This window comes from Muscardinus avellanarius, assembly GCF_963383645.1.
Source record: "Muscardinus avellanarius genome assembly, chromosome: 3".
Classification (NCBI taxonomy): domain Eukaryota; kingdom Metazoa; phylum Chordata; class Mammalia; order Rodentia; family Gliridae; genus Muscardinus; species Muscardinus avellanarius.
Window position 1 is genome coordinate 44,690,438 of NC_137788.1, and position 18,931 is coordinate 44,709,368.

Genomic DNA, 18,931 nt, shown 5'->3' on the forward strand with positions numbered 1-18,931 from the left:
CGATCCTCCTGTCTCTGCCTCCCAAGTGCGGGGATTACAAGCGTGCATCACCACGCCCGGCTCCAACAATGTGATTTTAAAAATGATTGTTAAAGCCGGGTGTGGTGGCACACACTTGTAATCCCAGCATTCGGGAGGCTGAGACAGGGAGATCAGGGTTCGCAGACAGCCTCAGCTACTTAGTGAGGCCCTCCGTAACTTAGTGAGGCCCTCCGTAACTTAGTGAGACCCTGTTTCAAAATTGAGAATAAAAAAAATTGGTCAGGGGGTGTAGCTTGGAGGTCAAATGCCTCTGGATTCCATCCCCAGACCCGCAAAAAAAAAAAAAAAAAAAAAAAAAAAGACTGTTAAAATATGTTAGGAAGCCACAAAGCAACTAGCAAAATCAAGAATTGTGAAGACATGCAAGTTTGGGAAATATTTTTCTATAGCTATGATCCCCAAATGACAGCTGCTACATAAAAATTACCTGAAGAACATTTCAAAATACCAATTCCTGGGCCCAATGCTTGCAATGCTCACTAGGTATGAGAAAAGGCTTATGAAACTGCTGATTCTGTGAGAGCCAGATTTGCAACTCACTGATCTAAGTTTTCGTATTTTACTATAAACAAACATATTTTACATCACAGGAAGGCTCTTGATCTGCTGTATAGAACAGGCAGCACATGTTCCTAGTCACCTCTTTATTTTCTCCGGTTTCAGAATCACAGAATGTACCACTGAGGATCTCTGACCTCCCCTGATTGGGGAAAGTGTTGTCTCCTCACTAATCTCTGTGGTTTTCCCAGCTGGGACTCGAGTTCTCAGGATCATGCAACATTCTAGTGAAGCCTTTTTATCATCCTTGTTACAAAAGTATAGATCCTCTTCATTTTTCTCAAGGGTTCTCACAGCTGGAGTCTTGCTTCCATCCAGCTGAGGCCTCTTAGAATGTGTGGCGACCTCAGAAAACTCCACTCTCCGTTTAGTACTTCCTGAAGAATCCACGAAGGCACATGAAGTCTGCTGGGATGCCCTTGTGTTAGGCGTCCTAGTGAAACCTAAACCGAAGAGATAGAGACAACAGCAGAATTTTATATCTAGGAATATATACCCTTGATCTCATTAGAACTAAATTCATCCACAAAGACACGAGTTATCCAGACTGAATTATTCCATGCTCTCTTTTTCTCCATTGTAGCTAGCTCTGATCATTTCTTTTCTCTCTCTTAAATTTCACATGTGATCTTCATAGTTAGAACTATGACTTTTATTTTTTACTTTTCCACTTTTTGGTGCTAGGAATAGAACCTAGACCTTGTGCACGCTAATCAGGTGCTCTACCACTAATCTATACACCCAACCCCTAAAAGTCAACTGTTAAGTCAGCATTTGCAGATAAATGTTCAGCAATCAAGTTTACCTGAAACAGTCTAGTAGTTCTCAACCAGGAGTAATACTGCACGCCCTCCACCCCAACTCAACAATATTTAAGGAAATTTGTACTAGTGATGTCACAGAATGATTTTCCTTTACCCAGATTATATCTGCCAACAGAGAAAAGGGATTCCTGCAGGCAACTGTCTGGGTTCTGTGAACACACAGAAAAATGTGAGTTTACTCTAACCTCATCAGGACAATAGGCACCAAGAAACCCAGCCATTCACTGAAAGGCACAATTCAGCTATTAAGTATGTGCCCAGTGCTAGGCGAGAACAAAAGTGAACGAGACTCAATCCCAGTCCTATCCACAGGAGCCTGGTCTAACTGGAGAGATGACAGGCATAGGTGTCTACAACAGGAAGCAAGGTAAGTGTCTTAAAGCACTTACTGTATGACCTAGGTACTAAAGACAGTTTTTGAGACAGACCTTGAGAGAAAGATAAAATTTCAAAAGATGTGAAGGAGGAAGGAGAGGGGGCATAGGAAGAGAACAAAGATAGGAGCTGTGAGCTATGGCAGAAGGCAAGGAAACTGAGCACAGCAGAGCTCACGTGAGTCACGCAGTGTGGGGGACAGCGGCAGACAGGGCCCGAAGAGGGTCTGGTGCCTGTGAACTAATTGTCATCACAGCTTTAGTCATAAGCATCCCAAACCAGAAAAAACCCAGATGTCCTTATACTGGGAGTGGAAAAGCAGTGGTAAGTCCATACAATGGAGTGTTATTCAGTAATAAAAAGGAAATTACTGCTATGTATGAGAACTTGGATGACACTAAACACATGATGCTTAGTGAAAGGAGTCAGACTCCAAGGCCAAAGACTGTGGTTCCAACTGTAAGACATTCTAGAAAAGGCAAACTATAAAGACATCGGCGGGTACCAGGGACTGGGGAAAGGGAAGGAGTGGTTGATTACAAAGGTGCATAAGTGTATTTTGCTGTGAAGCTGTTCTACATCCTGATTACCAAGGTGTTCATACAAACCTATACACTTATAAAGATTATAAGCTACAGGTTGAGTATCCCTATCTGAATTCCAAAATGCTACAAATTATTTTTATTTTTTTGGTGGTACTGGGGTTCCTGGAAACCCTTCTACCTCCGGGCTACACTCCCAGACCTATTTTATATTTTTATTTTTTGGAAATGGGGTCCCTTAAGCCAGTGAAGCTGGCTTTGAACCTGCGTGATTCTCCTGTCTCCACCTCACAAGCGCGGGGATTACAAGCGTACGCCACCATGCCCGGCCAAAATGCTACAAATTCTGAAATTTTTGAAGTACCACGTCTCATGTAGCAGGAAATTCCACACCTGACATTGTAGAGTGGGTCAGTCAAAATGCAGGTGCAATAGCCGGGCATGATGGCGCACGCTTACAATCCCCTCGCTTAGGAGGCTGAGACAGGAGGATCACACAGGTTCGAAGCCAGCCTCAGCTACATAGTGAGGCTCTCGGCAACTTAGTGAGACCCTGTTTCCAAATAAAAAAATATAAAAAATAGGTCTGGGAGTATAGCCCAGAGGTAGAAGGCCTCTGGGTTCTACCCCAGGTACCACCAAAAATTTTAAAAATAATAATAATAATAATTTTTTAAAAAGCAGGTGCATTGTAAATAATATATAATTACATCAAACTTACTTCAGAGTAGGTGTATGAGGTATAAATAAAACACACTTGGGTCCCATCCCCCAGATATCTCACTATACATATGCAAATATTTCAGAATCCAAAATAATCCCATATCCAAACATTTTTATTCCAAGTATTTCAAGTAATCGATACTCAATCTGTATACACTAAAAAGGGGGATTTTTATACTATGCAAATTACACTTCAATTAATCTGACTTTTAACTATTATCTAGGGCAAGATCTTAAAGGTCCTTGAATATGAAGCTAAAAGGATTCAATTTTTTCAGTAGATAGGAGGATAACCAGGTCTAGATTAGTGTAAATATGTCCATCCTGGCCTCCCTCATATATCATTTTCCCATCTTTCTGTCCAAATAATCTTTCCACAATATTTTCACCATATCATCCCTCCTCTAATTATGTAACTGTAACAAGTCTAAATTTCTTGATATCACTTTCAAAATCCTACATACACAACAGTCAAAAAATACTGCAATAGCTGGGCATGGTAACGCACACTTGTAATCCCCGCGCTTGGGAGGCAGAGACAGGAGGATCGCGCGGGTTCGAAGCCAGCCGCACACACTGGCTTAGGAGATCCTGTTTCCAAATAAAAAAATATAAAATAGGTCTGGGAGTGCAGCCCGGAGGTAGAAGGGCTTCCAGGAACCCCAGTACCACATAAAAAAAAAAAAATATATATATGTATTGCAATAATCTCTGAAGGACCTTGCACATGCTAGACAAGTGCTTTACTACTGAGCTACATACCCAACCAAGGTTTTTGGGTTTTTATTTTAAAAAATAGTTTTTTTAGCCGGGCATGGTGGCGCATGCTTGTAATCCCAGCATTTGGGAGGCTGAGACCGGAGGATCATGGTTTGTGGACAGCCTCAGCTATATAGTGAGGCCTTCCATAACTTAGTGAGACCCTGTTTGAGAATAAAGAATAAAAAACAGGGCAGGGGTGAGGCAAGGCCGGTGCTGGGGCCTCCGAGGCTGGGATCGGAGCCTGCCAAGGGGTTAAGCCAGTGCTGGGGCCAGCAAGGCCGGGATCAGAGCCTGCCGTGAGGCAAGGCCGGTGCTAGGGTCTTCGAGGCCGGGATCAGAGCCTCCTGAGAGGTTAGGCCGGTGCCGGGGCCACTGGCCGGCATCGGAGCCTTCCGTGAGGCAAGGCCGCTACTGAGGCCTCCGAGGCATGGATCGGAGCCTGCTGAGGGGTTAGGCCAATGCCAGGGCCATCGGCTAACATCAAAGCCTGCTGTGAGGAAGGCCGGAGCTGGAGCCTCTGAGGCCGGGATTGGAGCCAGCTGAGGGGTTAGGGTGTTGGGGCCAGTGAGGCCAGAACTGGGGCCTCCCATGAGGCAAGGCAACTGCTTGAGCCAGTGAGGTCTGGATCAGTCCACCGGGTAGCCAGGCCACAACTGGGGCCGTCAAGAGTGGGATCGGTATTTGCAACACGGCATGCACATAGAAATATCGCAGAAAATTAAAACCAGATGCTTCCCCTAATCAGCAATAACTAGGAGGAAAGAGGCAACAGGAAGAGGTCAAGCTATAGAAAGGGCCCTATAGTGAAGCAATTAAGGTGACCAATCAGAGGGTATGGAATAGGGGAGGATGGAGCCTCTTTAAAACACAGGAGGTACATAAAAAAATGTATCAAAGTTAATCACCAAACAAGCATGGGATCGAGGGAGGGGGAGGGAATGGGATGGGGACTGGATGAGGGCTAATTGGATGATGTGTGCCTGTATATCCTCTCAAGTCTTATATTTCAATGTGATGTATGATTACAATACACCAATAAAAATAAATTAAAAAAAAAAAAAAAAAAACAGGGCAGGAGCTATAGCTTGGAGGTCGAATGCCCCTGGGTTCCATCCCCAGACCCGCAAAAAAAAAAAAAAAAAAAAAAAAAAAAAGGGGGAAAAGTAGCTTTTTCCATATTCTAAATGTTTTATATTTTTATATTCAGCTCCTAAAACACATACTTTACTAAGGACCTATTAATAATACAAACAATTGACATCTGAAGAACTCTGCATATACACAAAAAATTCCAAAGGATAAAGACATATGACAGGATGGATTAAGCTATCAGGACAGTCATCGAGTGAGGTTCAGGTTCACTGTAAGGGCAAGAGATCAGAAAAGAATGTATGTAGCCGGGCGTGGTGGCGCACGCTTGTAACCCCAGCATTCGGGAAGCTGAGACTGGAGGATCGCGGTTCGCAGACAGCCTCAGCTACTTAGTGAGGCCCTCTGCAACTCAGTGAGACCCTGTTTCAAAATAAAGAATAAAAAATAGGGGCAGGAGGTGTAGCTCAGAGGTTGAATGCCCCTGGGTTCCACCCCCAGACCCACAAAAAAAAAAAAAAATGTATGTAGCATGCTATTCTACTGAGTAGGAATGAAAAATAAAAATGAATTGTCACATACAGGTACATACATATAAAATCTGCTGATATACATAATAAAGCAATAAATTCATACCTATGAAAGGTAGGGAACACAGGGTGGGAGTAAGGAAAGGAGGGCCTCTCTGAGTACATCTGTTCTAAATAGTTTTGACTTAATATTTCACATTTAAAAAATTAAATCAAAGAAGGAAAAAAGCTCTAAAATTAAATAGACAAAGAAATAAAAGGACCAAACTGTTTAATACCAATAATTTTTTTCAGAAGAAAATTAAAGGTAACTTTACTCACCCTGTGGAATACATTCTAAAGGCATAAAGAACCATAAATAAACTATCAATTCTATTTTGAGTTTACTGTTGATAAGGAAGATTGATAATTCAACTGTACAACTATGCTATGTATATCAGGATTGTATCTGGGAACCAGGGTTCTTCCTGAAGAAGAGAAATATGATTATAAAATATGGGAAGGATCTAGTGGTTCAGATTATAAATAATATGAATCAAGAGGTTTAAGATGTATATATTTTGGGGCCAGACATGGTGGCTTATGCTGGTAATCCTAGTACTTGGGAGGCTGAGACAGAAGAATCACAGGTTTAAGGCCAGCCCCAGCAACTTAGTGAGACACTGTTTCCAAATAAAATATAAAATAGCCAGGCATGGTGGCATACGCTGGTAATCCCAGTATTCAGGAGGCTGAGACCGGAGGATCGCAGTTCGCAAACAGCCTCAGATACTTAGTGAGGTCCTTTGCTACTCAGTGAGACCCAGTTTCAAAATAAAGAATAAAAAACAGGGCTGGTGGTGCAGCTCGGAGTTAAAATGCCCCTGGTTTCCATCCCCAGACCTGCAAAAATAAAATAAAATAAAATAAAATAAAATAAAATAAAATAAAATAAAATAGGGCTGGGGGCGTAGCTCAGAGGTAGAAAACCCCTTGATCCAATCACTAGTACCACAAAAAATTTAAAAAAGTATGTTATTTTGATGCTGAGGATGTAGCTCAGTGGTACAGCACTTACCTAGCATGCATGAGCTTCTGGGTTCAACTCCCAGTACTATCAGAAAAAAAAGTTATCTTTTTTAGCACTTCCACTGAGGATCTAGAAACAATGTCATCTCGGCAGCAGGGCTTTTGAAGAATCAGCTGATTTCAGGGCTCAACATCACTAATCATGAGTAAATGAACATTAAAAACAGTGAGGAGACAATACAGATAAAGTTAGAGGATATGCTAAGCGAAATAAGCCAGGTACAAAAGACAATTATTCCACTTGCTCTCACCTATGAGTTAAGAAGAGCTGTATTCACTGAGGCAGAGAACAGAAGATGGGTACCAAAGACTAGGAGAGGCGGGAAGCAAGAGAATGGGAGTTGCCGGTCACAGAACACAAGCTTTCACCTAGACAAAAGAGCAACTTTAGAGACTTACACACAGCGGTAACAATATTCTACAACACAGTGCTGTGTGTTCAAATCAGTGACCGCAGACTTCAAGGTGAGTGAATGAGGCGATGGAAAAGCGAATTCACTTGACTTAATATACCACATGTGCATAAACCAAAACATCACATTTCACTTCATAAATGTAATACAATCATGACTTACCATCCCTTCACATCTAGTAGGATGGCTATTATAAAAAAAATCAGAAAATGATAGGCACAGGTAAGTATATGGAGAAATCGAAACCCCTGTACACCGTTGATGGGAATGTCAAATATTTTAGTCACTATGGAATAGTCTGAAAGTTTTTTTTTTTTGTGGTACTGTTGTTCCTGGGAGCCCTTCTACCTCCGGGCTACACTCCCAGACCTATTTTTATTTGGAAACAGGGTCTCTTAAGCCAACACGGCTGGCTTCGAACCTGTGTGATCCTCCTGTCTCTGCCTCCCAAGTGCGGGGATTACAAGCACGCGCTACCATGCCCAGCAAGTCTGGAAGTTCTTTGAAAATAAAATAAAAAGTAAAATTATCATATGATGCAACCAGTATATGTGCAGAAGAACTGGAAGTAGGATTTCTTCTAGTGCATGGAGACCCGTTGCAGAGTAAGACACATTTGTTACCTGCACACTCACAGAAGCATTAACTGCGATTGTCAAAAGTGTCCACAGCCAGATGAAAGGCTAAACAAAATGTGATCTATGTTTACAAATCAAAGACAAATCCTGTGTGAGCAGTCAAATTCTTGAAACATAAAAGAGAATGGTAGATTTCCAAGGGCTAGGGGATGGGGAGGGTTGGGGAGTTAATGTTTAATGGGACAGACTCAGTTTTTTGTTTTTCCGGGTCTGGGGATGGAACCCAGAGGTATTTGACCTCTGAGCTACACCCCTGGCCCAATTTTTTATTATTTTGAAACAGGGTCTCACTGAGTTGCGGAGGGCCTCACTAAGTAGCTGAGGCTGTCTGTGAACTGCGGTCCTCCGGTCTCAGCCTCCCGAATGCTGGGATTACACGCGTGCGCCACCACGCCGGGCTCAGTTTTAACAATGTGAATGTCCTTGATACTATTTTAAAATTATTAAAATGGTAAAATTCAGGCTACATATATTCTCAATACTCTCCTTACTCACTTAACATTTTTATTTTATTCCTTTATCCCCGTCACTGCCCATGGTGACCCACTGCATACTCACTGCCAAGTTCCAGCCTCTTCCTTGCAGTGGGGATTACACAATGGGTAGAAGTTCGGTGAGATTTGGAGGCTGAGTGACTTGATTCAATTCTTTCAGCCACATGGTCTGCTGTGGCCCAAGAACAGCTCTCCATATTCTTAGTTTTGGCTTCCAAGGATCTCTGGCACTTGGGGCTGGCTTCTTGTAGTTTGTCCAACTCCGCAAATAGTTCTGGGGACAATGGTTTGAACTTCTTTTGGTTCCAGGATAATTTCACAAAGAATATTTTCTCATTTTTCAGATTTACAGGGATCACTTCATCTGGGGCTAAAGCTACGACCTGAATTTAGAAAGTACATATGAATAAGAAAAAGATGAGGCCTAAACCAGCCAAGAAGACTTCATCAGAGCTATGAATAAAAACCATTAAGCCCAACATCTGTTCCTGAAACATTACTACCTTTCCAGTCAAAAGAGGCACAGGCGTGGCACAGCATACTGATAGAAAAACTGAGCACTTACTCAATCGTTAGTAGCTGCAAAGATGTCAACAAAGTATACAGAGTAAATTATTTATTGTGTGTGTGTGTGTGTGTGTGTGTGTGTGTGTGCGCGCGCGCGCGCGCGCGCTACTGGAGGTGGAACCCAGGGGTTTTTCTATCTCTGGGCTATACCCCCAGACCTATTTTATATATTTTTTATTTGGAAACAGGGTCTAAGTTTCCGAGAGCCTAAGTAGCTGAGGCTGGCTTCGAACCTGTGCAATCCTCCTGTCTCAGCCTCCCAAGCGCCAGGATTACAAGCGTGCGCCACCACACCCAGCTCTATTTGGTTGTGGTATTTATTTATGTATTTATTTATTTATGGTACTGGGGATGGAACCCAGGGGCATTCTACCACCTAGCTACATTCCCAGCCCTAACTTTTTTATTCTTTTGTGTGTGTGTGTGCAGTACTGGGGATGGAACCCAGAGGCATTCATTGGACCTCCGAGCTACACCCATAGCCCTACTTATTCTTTTTATTTTGAAACAGGGTCTCACTAAGTTGCAGAGGGCCTCACTAAATAGCTGAGGCTGGCCATGAACTACAATCCTCCGGTCTCAGCCTCCAGAGTACTGGGATCACAAGTGTGCACCTCCACTCCCGGCTTTTATCCTTTCTTTCTTTATTTTTTTCCCCAGTAATGGGAATGGAATCCAAGGGTATTCTACCTCTGAGCTATACCCTCAGCCTTATTTTTTATTCTTTATTTTGAAACAGGGTCACACAGAGTTGCAAAGGGCCTCACTAAGTACCTGAGGCTGTCCATGAACCATGATCCTCCTGTCTCACCCTCCCAAATGCTGGGATTACAAACATGCACCATCACGCCTGGCTTTTTTTTTTTTTTTGTGGTACCCAGGGGGTTTTCTACCTCCGGGCTATACTCCCAGACCTATTTTATACTTTCTTTGAAAACAGGGTCTCACAAAGTTGCTGAGAGCCTCACTAAGTAGCTGAGGCTGGCTTTGAACCTGTGCAATTACAAGTGTGCACCACCACACCCGGAATATATTTTAAAACAGGGTCTCATCATTAAGTTGCAGAGGGCCTCATGAAGTAGCTGAAATCATTTTTTTTTTTCTTTTCCAGTATTGGGGATGAAACCCAGGGACATTCTACCTCTGAACTACACCACCAGACCAATTTTTTTATTCTGTATTTTGAAACAAGAGCCTCACTGAGTTGCAAAGAGCCTCACTAAGTAGCTGAGGCTGTCTGAGAACCTGGATCCTCCTGTGTCAGCCTCTCAAATGCTTAGATTACAAGCCTGTGCCACCACACAAAACTTCACTTTGTTTTTAAATGTTTATTGGCTTTATGTCTCCATTCCTACTATAACCCTAGACACATACACATCATCTCCTAAATAATTTCCAGACTTCCCTAGCTGATCTCCATACCCTATGTTGCTTTCCTTCCTAGTCCACTCTTCACCTAGACCAAATTTTCCCATTAAAATCTGGCCCCACCCCACATACAGAGCACGCAGTGTTCCTCAATAGGGCCTTGCTTACAAAAGGAGCTTGCTTTCAGGCCTGCACCTTTCCCACCAGCATGCTCCTTCCTAAACACTTCCTCCCCTCCGCCCTCCCAAATCTGCTCACACTGCTGTTTCACCCCCACATGTGCTTTTTCCTACTCCCACCATTTAACCCAGACCTAAATCACCAGTCGTGCCAGCCCAGTCTCTGTCAACAGTTAAGCCAACCATCGAATCTCCCTAATACCACACTTCATTAACTATCCAATCCCACTCTGGGGGGCTAAAGTAGCCCCAGGAATAAGCCGTATATTCAGTTTCAAAACAGTGTCCTGCTATAGCCTACAAACAGCAGCTCATTAGCTCTTGGTTAATTATAAAATCCCATAACACAAATTTGCCTGTAGCAACTAGCACTCTTTGTACCGATTCACTCAAGGTGAAGCCCTCATTTATCAAAGCATATTCAGCCCCACAGTGTTTCATACCTGCCAGTCACAGCTAAATATAATTTCCCACTGAGATGCATTTACTAATTCCTGCTTATCCCTCAGGTCATAACCCAAATGTTACCTCCTCCAGGAGGCTCCAAACACATGATACATGTGCTTAATAAATATTTGTTGAGATAAAGCTGGCAAGAAAGCAAAGATAACAGGAAAAAATTTATTCCCCGTGGGGCAAATCAGAGCCAGAAACTTTTTTTCTTTCTTTCTTTTTTTTTTTTTAACGTCCTGGGGATTAAACCCAGGGGCCTTCTACTTCTGAGCTATACCCCCAGATCTATTTTATTTTTATTTGGAAACAGGATCTCACTAAGTTATAGAAGGCCTCACTAAGTACCTGAGGCTGGCTATGAATCTGTGATCCTCTGTCTCAGCCTTTCAGGTGCTGAGATTATAAGCATGCACCACCACACCAGGAACATTTCTGAGCTCATGCACTTCAGGAGATAGAAGTAAGCTTTAAGACAGAACCCAGGCCAAGTGCAGTGGCATATGCCTATAATCCCAGCACTTGGAAGGCTGAGACAAGAGGACTGCAGCCAGCTTCAGCAACACAGTGAGACCCTGTTTCAAAATAAAAACATAAAAAGGGGCTGGGGATAGAATGTCTTGGAGGTAGAATGCCCTTGGGTCCAATGCCCAGTCTCCCTGCCCTGCCCCCCAGAGATAAAACCCAGAATCAAGGCACCACCTACCTGAACAGGGCCAATGATGCTCTCGACCCTAATGTTGTTATCACAGGCAGGATAGTCATACCAGAATATTTCCTGTGCATCTGGCTTCCGGCCCAATAAGTGCTGTTTACAGACAGGGAGTTCACAGAATCGGACAAACCACTGTACTCGAGCACGCTTCTTGGAATGGGATTCAGAATCTAGGATTCAGTGGGAAAGGGAAGGTTAAAAAAAAAAAAAAAAAAAAGAACAAGAACATTTTACTGAGTAGTTCCTATGTGCCAATGCCTATATATGCCCTCAGGATGTAATTTAATCCTCATAATAACCTGCAAGGCACTATGACTATACTTCCTTTTACAGACAAGGAAATTAAGTTGCAAGAACCTTAAGTAATTTGTCAAATTACAGGACCAACCATTAGCAAACTGACTCAACCAACCCCATGTGCTTCTCATGTTGCTTCATTTCCTAATGGTGTTATCAGTGGACAAAGGAATTGCAAAAGGGATTTGAGAGGAGCTGCTCCAACTACAGACACTGAATAAACCACCAATGAACATATTCTACAAACCAGTGATTATAAAGAAAGCATCTAATAGCAAGAAAAAACACTATCCTAGCAAGAACTAGAGCAGTGAGATGACTTCTGGAAAACATACGCTTGAAATCTTGAGCTTTATTATCATTATATACCACTAACATCATTCTACACCAGCCTTAACTAAAACCAAAAGAACATACACTCAACAGCACCATCACCACCATCATCCCTTAACTCTCTCGAGACTAAAGCCACCCAAAGGAGCACCACACAAAAGGAGTCTAAAGCCGGGTGTGGTTAAACACACTTGTAATCCCAGACTTGGGAGGCTGAGACAGGAGGATCGTAGGTTCACGGCCCAGTCTCAGCTACTTAGTGAGGCCCACCACAACTTAGTTTGACCCTGTCTCAAAAAAAAGAATAAAAAACAGGGCGGGGAAGGTGGGGGGGTCTTGGAGGTAGAATGCCCTTGTGTTCAATCTTCAGCACCAAAAAATAAAAATAAATAAATAAAGTCTAATATCTGTACACAGAAGCCCACACTTCTCTGTGTTCCCCCAGTGGATACTAGTTTCAATTTAGGAAATAACACTAACAGAGGAAATAAATTTCATAAGGAAATAACAAACATGTTAGGAAATCTCTTCAGACCCTCTAGATCAGAAAGCTTCTCAAAGCAGAAATTTCCCTACATAATTTCTCTATGTTGACTCTGTACCAAATTATGCTAGAGTACACAACAAAATAGGATGACTAAATTGTCCTAGCATCTCCAGGAAGAGCCAGTTTTGTGTAGTTCCAACTTGCTCTTCTGTCTTAATCTTCTCTTTGGAACTTTGCTCTATTCCCACCTTCCATGTGCTCTCCTCTGGGAAATACCGCCTTTTCTTCCAGCCTTTTCAACCTTATACACAAGCCTCCTATGTAAAGCACCTAAAATATTTTTATTTTCCTAACTGATACACCTCCCTAATCCAACTTACCTCATTAAAAAAAAAAAAAGATACCCTTGCAAAGTTTATTACCAACTTCCTTATTCCAAAATTAAAAAACAAGGCTATCATTGGGACATCATCCCAAGCTCATTCTGTCTCTACCCCCCAAATCTGCCTTTTCTATTGACCACTTTTGCCCACTCCTAAAATTAATTTAAAAAGCCTAATTCTTGAGTCTCTCAATTCCGCTTTACGTAGTACTGCTCGGGTGGAAGAGGGAGCAGCTAATGCTTACATGACTACACCTTATATCCAAGGTGCCCAGCATGGTATCATGAAAAAAAGGAATCAGCAGCCTCTTCTAGTTCTTACTCCCAGCCACTGCTCACAAGGAAAGGGTTTCATTCCAGCCTCAAACTCACCGTCTTCAAACAATTGAATCAATTTTGCAACATAAGGGTTGTTATCATCTTCTCCTTCAATCAACACAAACTGTCCAACTTGAATATGAATCTGAGTTGAAGATCCTTCTATTTTCACACATATTTCACTAGGAAATAACAGAGAAACATGTTATGAAATCTCTTCAGATGCTCTAGAACTGGAAGCATTCTCAAAGCAGAAATTCTCCTACCTAAACTCTCTATGCTGCCCAACTCTTCTACTTGGAATGTGCCAAATTATGCTAGAGCACACAAAATAGGATAATGCAATGGCTTTAGCATGAATGATGAATCTAGAAGCCTTAATACAAATCCTAACTCCTCTCAGTTACTGACAAAGAACAGACAGGCTTCCCAAGGCTAGAAAGCTGCCCAATGACAGCACCAAAATTTTCAAGCAAGGAAGGACATAATACCGTCTTCTATTCATCATGAAGAGTTAGTTACACAAAGAACTCAGGTTAAGTCAACAAGACATTTCCAAGTATCCTGTTTCCCTAACAGGCCATAACTTTGCCCCATTGCTAATTACACTACTGTTTTCTTGCATCAGATCAAACCCTCTTTACAATCAGTGTATATATACTGTCCCTTAGTCCTCAACCTGCAATAACTAGAACAGGCCAAATACAAGTTATTAACAGCTTAGCTTCAGAAGTTTTATTTCCAGCCCAATGAAGGGCTCCCCCACTCACTTGTAGGTTTGGCAATGCATTTTCCGATCCAGCAGTGGCCTGCCAACCCATGAGTAAGCCTGTCTGGTCTTCTGCCTTGTGTGGTAGGATGCCATGGCTCCTGTAAAAAAGTCTTAACTGTGAATTAACAGGCAATGTTCTGATGGGTCTAACACATACTCAGTCCCCCTTCAACAAGTTCAGCCATTTTTTTTTTCAGCTTCTGTGTCACCCCAAACATCTTAGGCTTAAGTAACATATTCTCTGAGGAAAAAGTGAAGCTTGGTGATGATTAAATATAGACAATTTAAGTGCCAGGCACAAACCCAGCTACTTGGGAGGATGAGTCAGTATGATTGCAAGTTTGAGGCCAGTCTAGGAAGCTTAGCAAGACCTTGTCCCAAAATAAAAGACTAAGCTGAGAGCAGTGGCACATGCCTGTAATCTAAGTGCTTGGAAGGTGGAGACTGGGGGATTGCAGGCTTGAGGCCAGTGTCAGCAACCTTGCAAGATGCAGTTTCAAAATAAAAAATAAAAAGGGCTGAAGTTGTAGCTCTGGGGTAGAATGGCCCTAGGTTCAAACCCCTGTAAAACACACATACGACTAAGAATGTGGTTCAGTGATAGAGTACCCCGGGTTCAATACCCTATATTGCAAAGAAAGAAAAAAGAGGCAATTTAGTAGAATTTTTGTACATCTTATACTGTGCCTTATTTAATCTTACCCAGTAAAACAGGAGGGTCAACACATATAAGAAAATAAGTTATATATGTTCAGAAATACTTATCAGGAATAAAGTACAATAAGTATGAAACATGCATGAAATATCCAACCATGTGAAAGGCCTTCACATTAGTCATAATCCAAATAGGGAATAAACAAACAAACAAACAAACAAACAATGCAGTAAAGGAAACAAATAGTGCAAGGCTTCCCTGAGGACTCAGGGAAGTTAGAGACTATGGCTGGTGGATGTTCAGGGAAGGAAGGGCTTGCTATGCAAGATGCCTGAGCTAAATATTAAACAGTTGCTGGATATTGATAAGAGTTCCAAAGGATGGAGGTAAAAGTGTGCAAATAGTATTGGGGGTCAATAGTATTGGCAATGGGTTTAACAAGTACATCACTCTAGTTAGATTTAAATATATATGCCAGTGTTACTAACCTGTACTGACTTGACAGTTGGAAGGAGTACTGTTCTTTGCAGCTGACAGGTCCAGATGTAAATATGGTGAACACCTGAAAAGAATTTACATTAAAGTGATAAAAACAGAGATATGAAACAAAAATCCACACATAATCCTATTTATAATCTAATAATCCTGGTATTAATGCCAATCCATTACCTTTTCTTTTATATATGTGTGGTACTGAGAACTGAACCCAGGAGCACTCTGCCACCGAGCTACATTCCTAGAACTACTTACTTTTAATTTTGAGAGGATCTTGCTTACTTGCCCAGGCCAACCTGAAATCTGTGATCATCCCGTCTTAGCCTCCCAAGTACCAAGATTACAGGTATGTGCCACTGTGCCCAGCTACCAATCTGTTGGGTTTGAGTAACTTAAAAAATAAAGCTAAACTGGGAATGGTGGCGCACGCTTGTAATCCCAGCATTTGGGAGGCTGAGACAGGAGGATCACAGTTCAAGGCCAGCCTCAGCTACTTAGTGACGCCCTTTGCAACACAGGGAGATCCTGTTTCAAAATAGAGGATAAAAATAGGGCTGGGGGTAAAGCCGGGCATGGTGGCTCACAGTTGTAATCCCAGTGCTTAGGAAGCTGAGACAGGAGGATCGCACAGGTTCAAAGCCAGCCTCAGCTACTTAGTGAGGCTCTCAGCAACTTAGTGAGACCCTGTTTCCAAATAAAGTATAAAATAGGTCTGGGAGTATATAGCCTGGAGATAGAAAAGCCCTTGGGTTCCACCCCCAGTACCACACACAAAAAAAGTAAATAAAATAGGGCTGGCGGTGTACCTCGGAGGTAGAATACCCCTGGGTTCCATCCCCAGTACTGCAAAAAAAAAAAAAAAAAAAAAGAATAAAGCTTTTCTCTCTTTCATAAGCCCGTATTCCTAGTACTTGGAAGGCTGAGACAGGAGGGTTACAGGTTTGTTGTGGTCCATCTCAGCAACTTAGGCCCCCTGCAACTTAGTAAGACCCTGGTTCAAAATAGTAAAATAAAATAAAATAAAATAAAATAAAATAAAATAGGGCTGGGGATATTGTTCAGAGGCAGAATGCCCCTGGGTTCAATCCCCAGTACCACAAAAAAGCTTTTCTCTAAATTTCATGATTTTCTCATGGGGAATTAGAATTTGGTTAAAAAAAAAAAGACAAATAGAATTACTCTGAAGTATTGATAAATAAATAATTTCAATTATATTGAAAGCATCAGAATTATCAGAAAGCATCAGAACAGCATATTAACATCCAAATTAAACAAACTCATCTTCAAAAGTTCAATAGCATTCTATATTCAATTTGGGAACATTTTAAGCCTTATGATTTCTTGCTTTGGAAAAGGTACTTTTGAGAAAATAGCAAAAAAAAATTACTAATAAACTGCTTACAAAAGATGCCTGAATGATGGCTTTATGTACATTTGAGTATGTCATAATGTATTAATATTAATCTAATTTCAATGAAATACAGTATAAACAGCTGATAAGATTGATGAGTAAAAAAGAGAGAAGAAAGCCTTGCTTGAGTAAAAAATAAATTCATAATATCCAATATTTTTTTTGATAAAAATTAGTAAAAGTGTTTGAATCTAAATAAATATTTAGGGAAATACAGAACACTTTAATATATGTTCTTTTTAATGGATGATGTAACATGAAACCATCAGAAATAACCTTGGAAATTTTCACCTTTTCACCAATGAGGTCTGGCAAAATATACAAAGATCCAAGCACACCACAATACTCAACTAACCGCTCTCATTTAAAAAAAAAAAAAAAAAAAGAAGGGCCGGGCGTTGTGGCGCAGCTTATAATCCCCGCGCTTGGGAGGCGGAGACAGGAGGATCTCCCCGGTTCAAAGCCAGCAGAGCTGGTTTACGAGACCCTGTTTCAAAATATTAAAAAATAGGTCTGGGAGTGTAGCCCGGAGGTAGAAGGGCTTCCAGGAACCCCAGTACCACAAAAAAAAAAAAAAAGAAATGAAAAAGAAAAAATATCACTTGTAGCAAATTAGCATCTGCCAGCAAACTTTCAACAGTTTTTGAATAATCTAAGATGAATGGCCTAATTTTTCACTGTGAATATGTATACCAAGGGCATTAGTCCGATTTTTTCCATTTTCTTAAATATAAATCATATTTCAGCTTACTAAAGCAGGGACCCATCTTGAAAAACCAAATCCAAGTAAAAATTTAACATTCCTTTTCCAGGAGACCATGAGCCAAACTCAGCCAGGCGTGGTGGCACATGCTTGTAATCCCAGTACTTGGGAGGCTGAGACAGGAAGATCAGGCAGGTTCAAAGCCAGCCTCAGCTACTTAGTGAGGCTCTCAGCAACTTAGTGAGACCCTATTTCCAAATAAAATATAAAATAGGTCTGGAAGTGTAGCCCAGAGTTAGAAGGCCACTGGGTTCCATCCCCAGTACCACAATAAATAAATAAATAGCAATGAAATCACATCAACTACAACTATACACACAATGGGAGAAATACCAAAAAAAAGGATACTAAGCTATTAAGCTAACACAATTAGATACCAAAAGTACAAAGGGGCCTGGCATCTGCTATGATTTCCTTATGCTGCCTATTCAGAGCTCCTGATTATTTTTCTGACCTTTTCATTGAAGCATAACACACATATAGCAAAGGGCCAAATGATAAATACACAGGTCAATGAACTCATTGCTATTTCCTATCCAGAATTTCATCTCATCCACACCAATACAGATGCTCCCAAGTAGAATGTGAATGGTGCAGAGAGGCAGGTCTGAATCGGTCTAGTGAAGGTGTCTAGAGAAACCTACCACAGGGTCTTAATGTGACAGATACTGGGAATCTGGAATATGCATACTACCCAGTCTAGAAGCCACACCCAAGAACAAAGTTAAGGGAGCTGTGATCAAAGTGACAGAAGTTACCAGAACCAGTATGATAGACGATTAAGCCAAAACTCTCTCCCTTACGGCAGATGTTCCTATCTCAATGTGATAACTTGCCCAATTTTATACTGGATAACAAAGCCTCAACTAAAACCCTAAAGCACCAGATCCAGTGATTGTGCTCTTGAACACTTCATCTTAAAACACTAGCAAACTGGATGTTCTATGTCAGAGAGAACTTCCTTCTGGCAGCTTATGACAATAAGTCAGGCTTCCCAACCACTGAATAAGAGGTCTATTGGGCTTTGATTTCCTTATCCACAAAATCAATATAATAGAATCATCCTTTTCTAATCAATGTTATTTATTAACACCTATTGTGTGTCTGGCTCTATTCTAGAATAATTAAAGATTAAGTTAGAAAATGCAAAATGGTAAGTCCACTCCCCACTCCCTTGCATTCATTTGTAAGAAATACTTTTTGTGCTTATGTGTGTGCGGGGTGGGAGGTGGAAGGAGCCCTGGGGATAGAACCCAGGGGCATTCTACCTCTGAGCTACATCTCCCTAGCCCTATTTATTTTTTATTTTCAAACCGGGTCTAAGTTTTGGAGTGTCTCACTAAGTTGTTGAGAATGGCTAAGAACCTACAATCCTCCAGCCTCATCATCCCAAGTACTGAGATTATCCATGTATAGGACCATGCCCTACAGTTTGTTTTCAATATAGCTTGATGTTACGGAACTCACAATTCATGCAGCATGCTAAATTCAATTTCAACGATCTCACAAACCTTCAGTTTTGTTAATTGCCTTCCATTACCGTTAAAAAGGGTTATAGGGAGACTTGTTAAATCAGTCTCAAACTGGAAACTTAACAGGCACAAACCACCTAATACTAAAAAAAGTGTATCCCTTATTTTCATCCAAGCCCAGTGATTTTCCCAACTATCACAATAGAAGG

General features: G+C 41.4%; 1 protein-coding gene across 1 annotated transcript in view; it reads right to left on the reverse strand.

The window, feature by feature from the left end:
* ORC1 (origin recognition complex subunit 1) overlaps nt 1-14,019 on the reverse strand; it is a gene marked incomplete at both ends in the record, with an annotated part of 29,097 nt that extends 15,078 nt beyond the window's left edge. The window contains 5 exons of the mRNA XM_080691416.1: nt 683-1,043; nt 8,123-8,441; nt 11,329-11,507; nt 13,209-13,336; nt 13,925-14,019. Coding sequence (XP_080547542.1) covers nt 683-1,043; nt 8,123-8,441; nt 11,329-11,507; nt 13,209-13,336; nt 13,925-14,019 — 1,082 coding nt within the window. The remainder of the gene's footprint in view (nt 1-682; nt 1,044-8,122; nt 8,442-11,328; nt 11,508-13,208; nt 13,337-13,924) is intronic.
* Nucleotides 14,020-18,931: the final 4,912 nt, after the last annotated feature.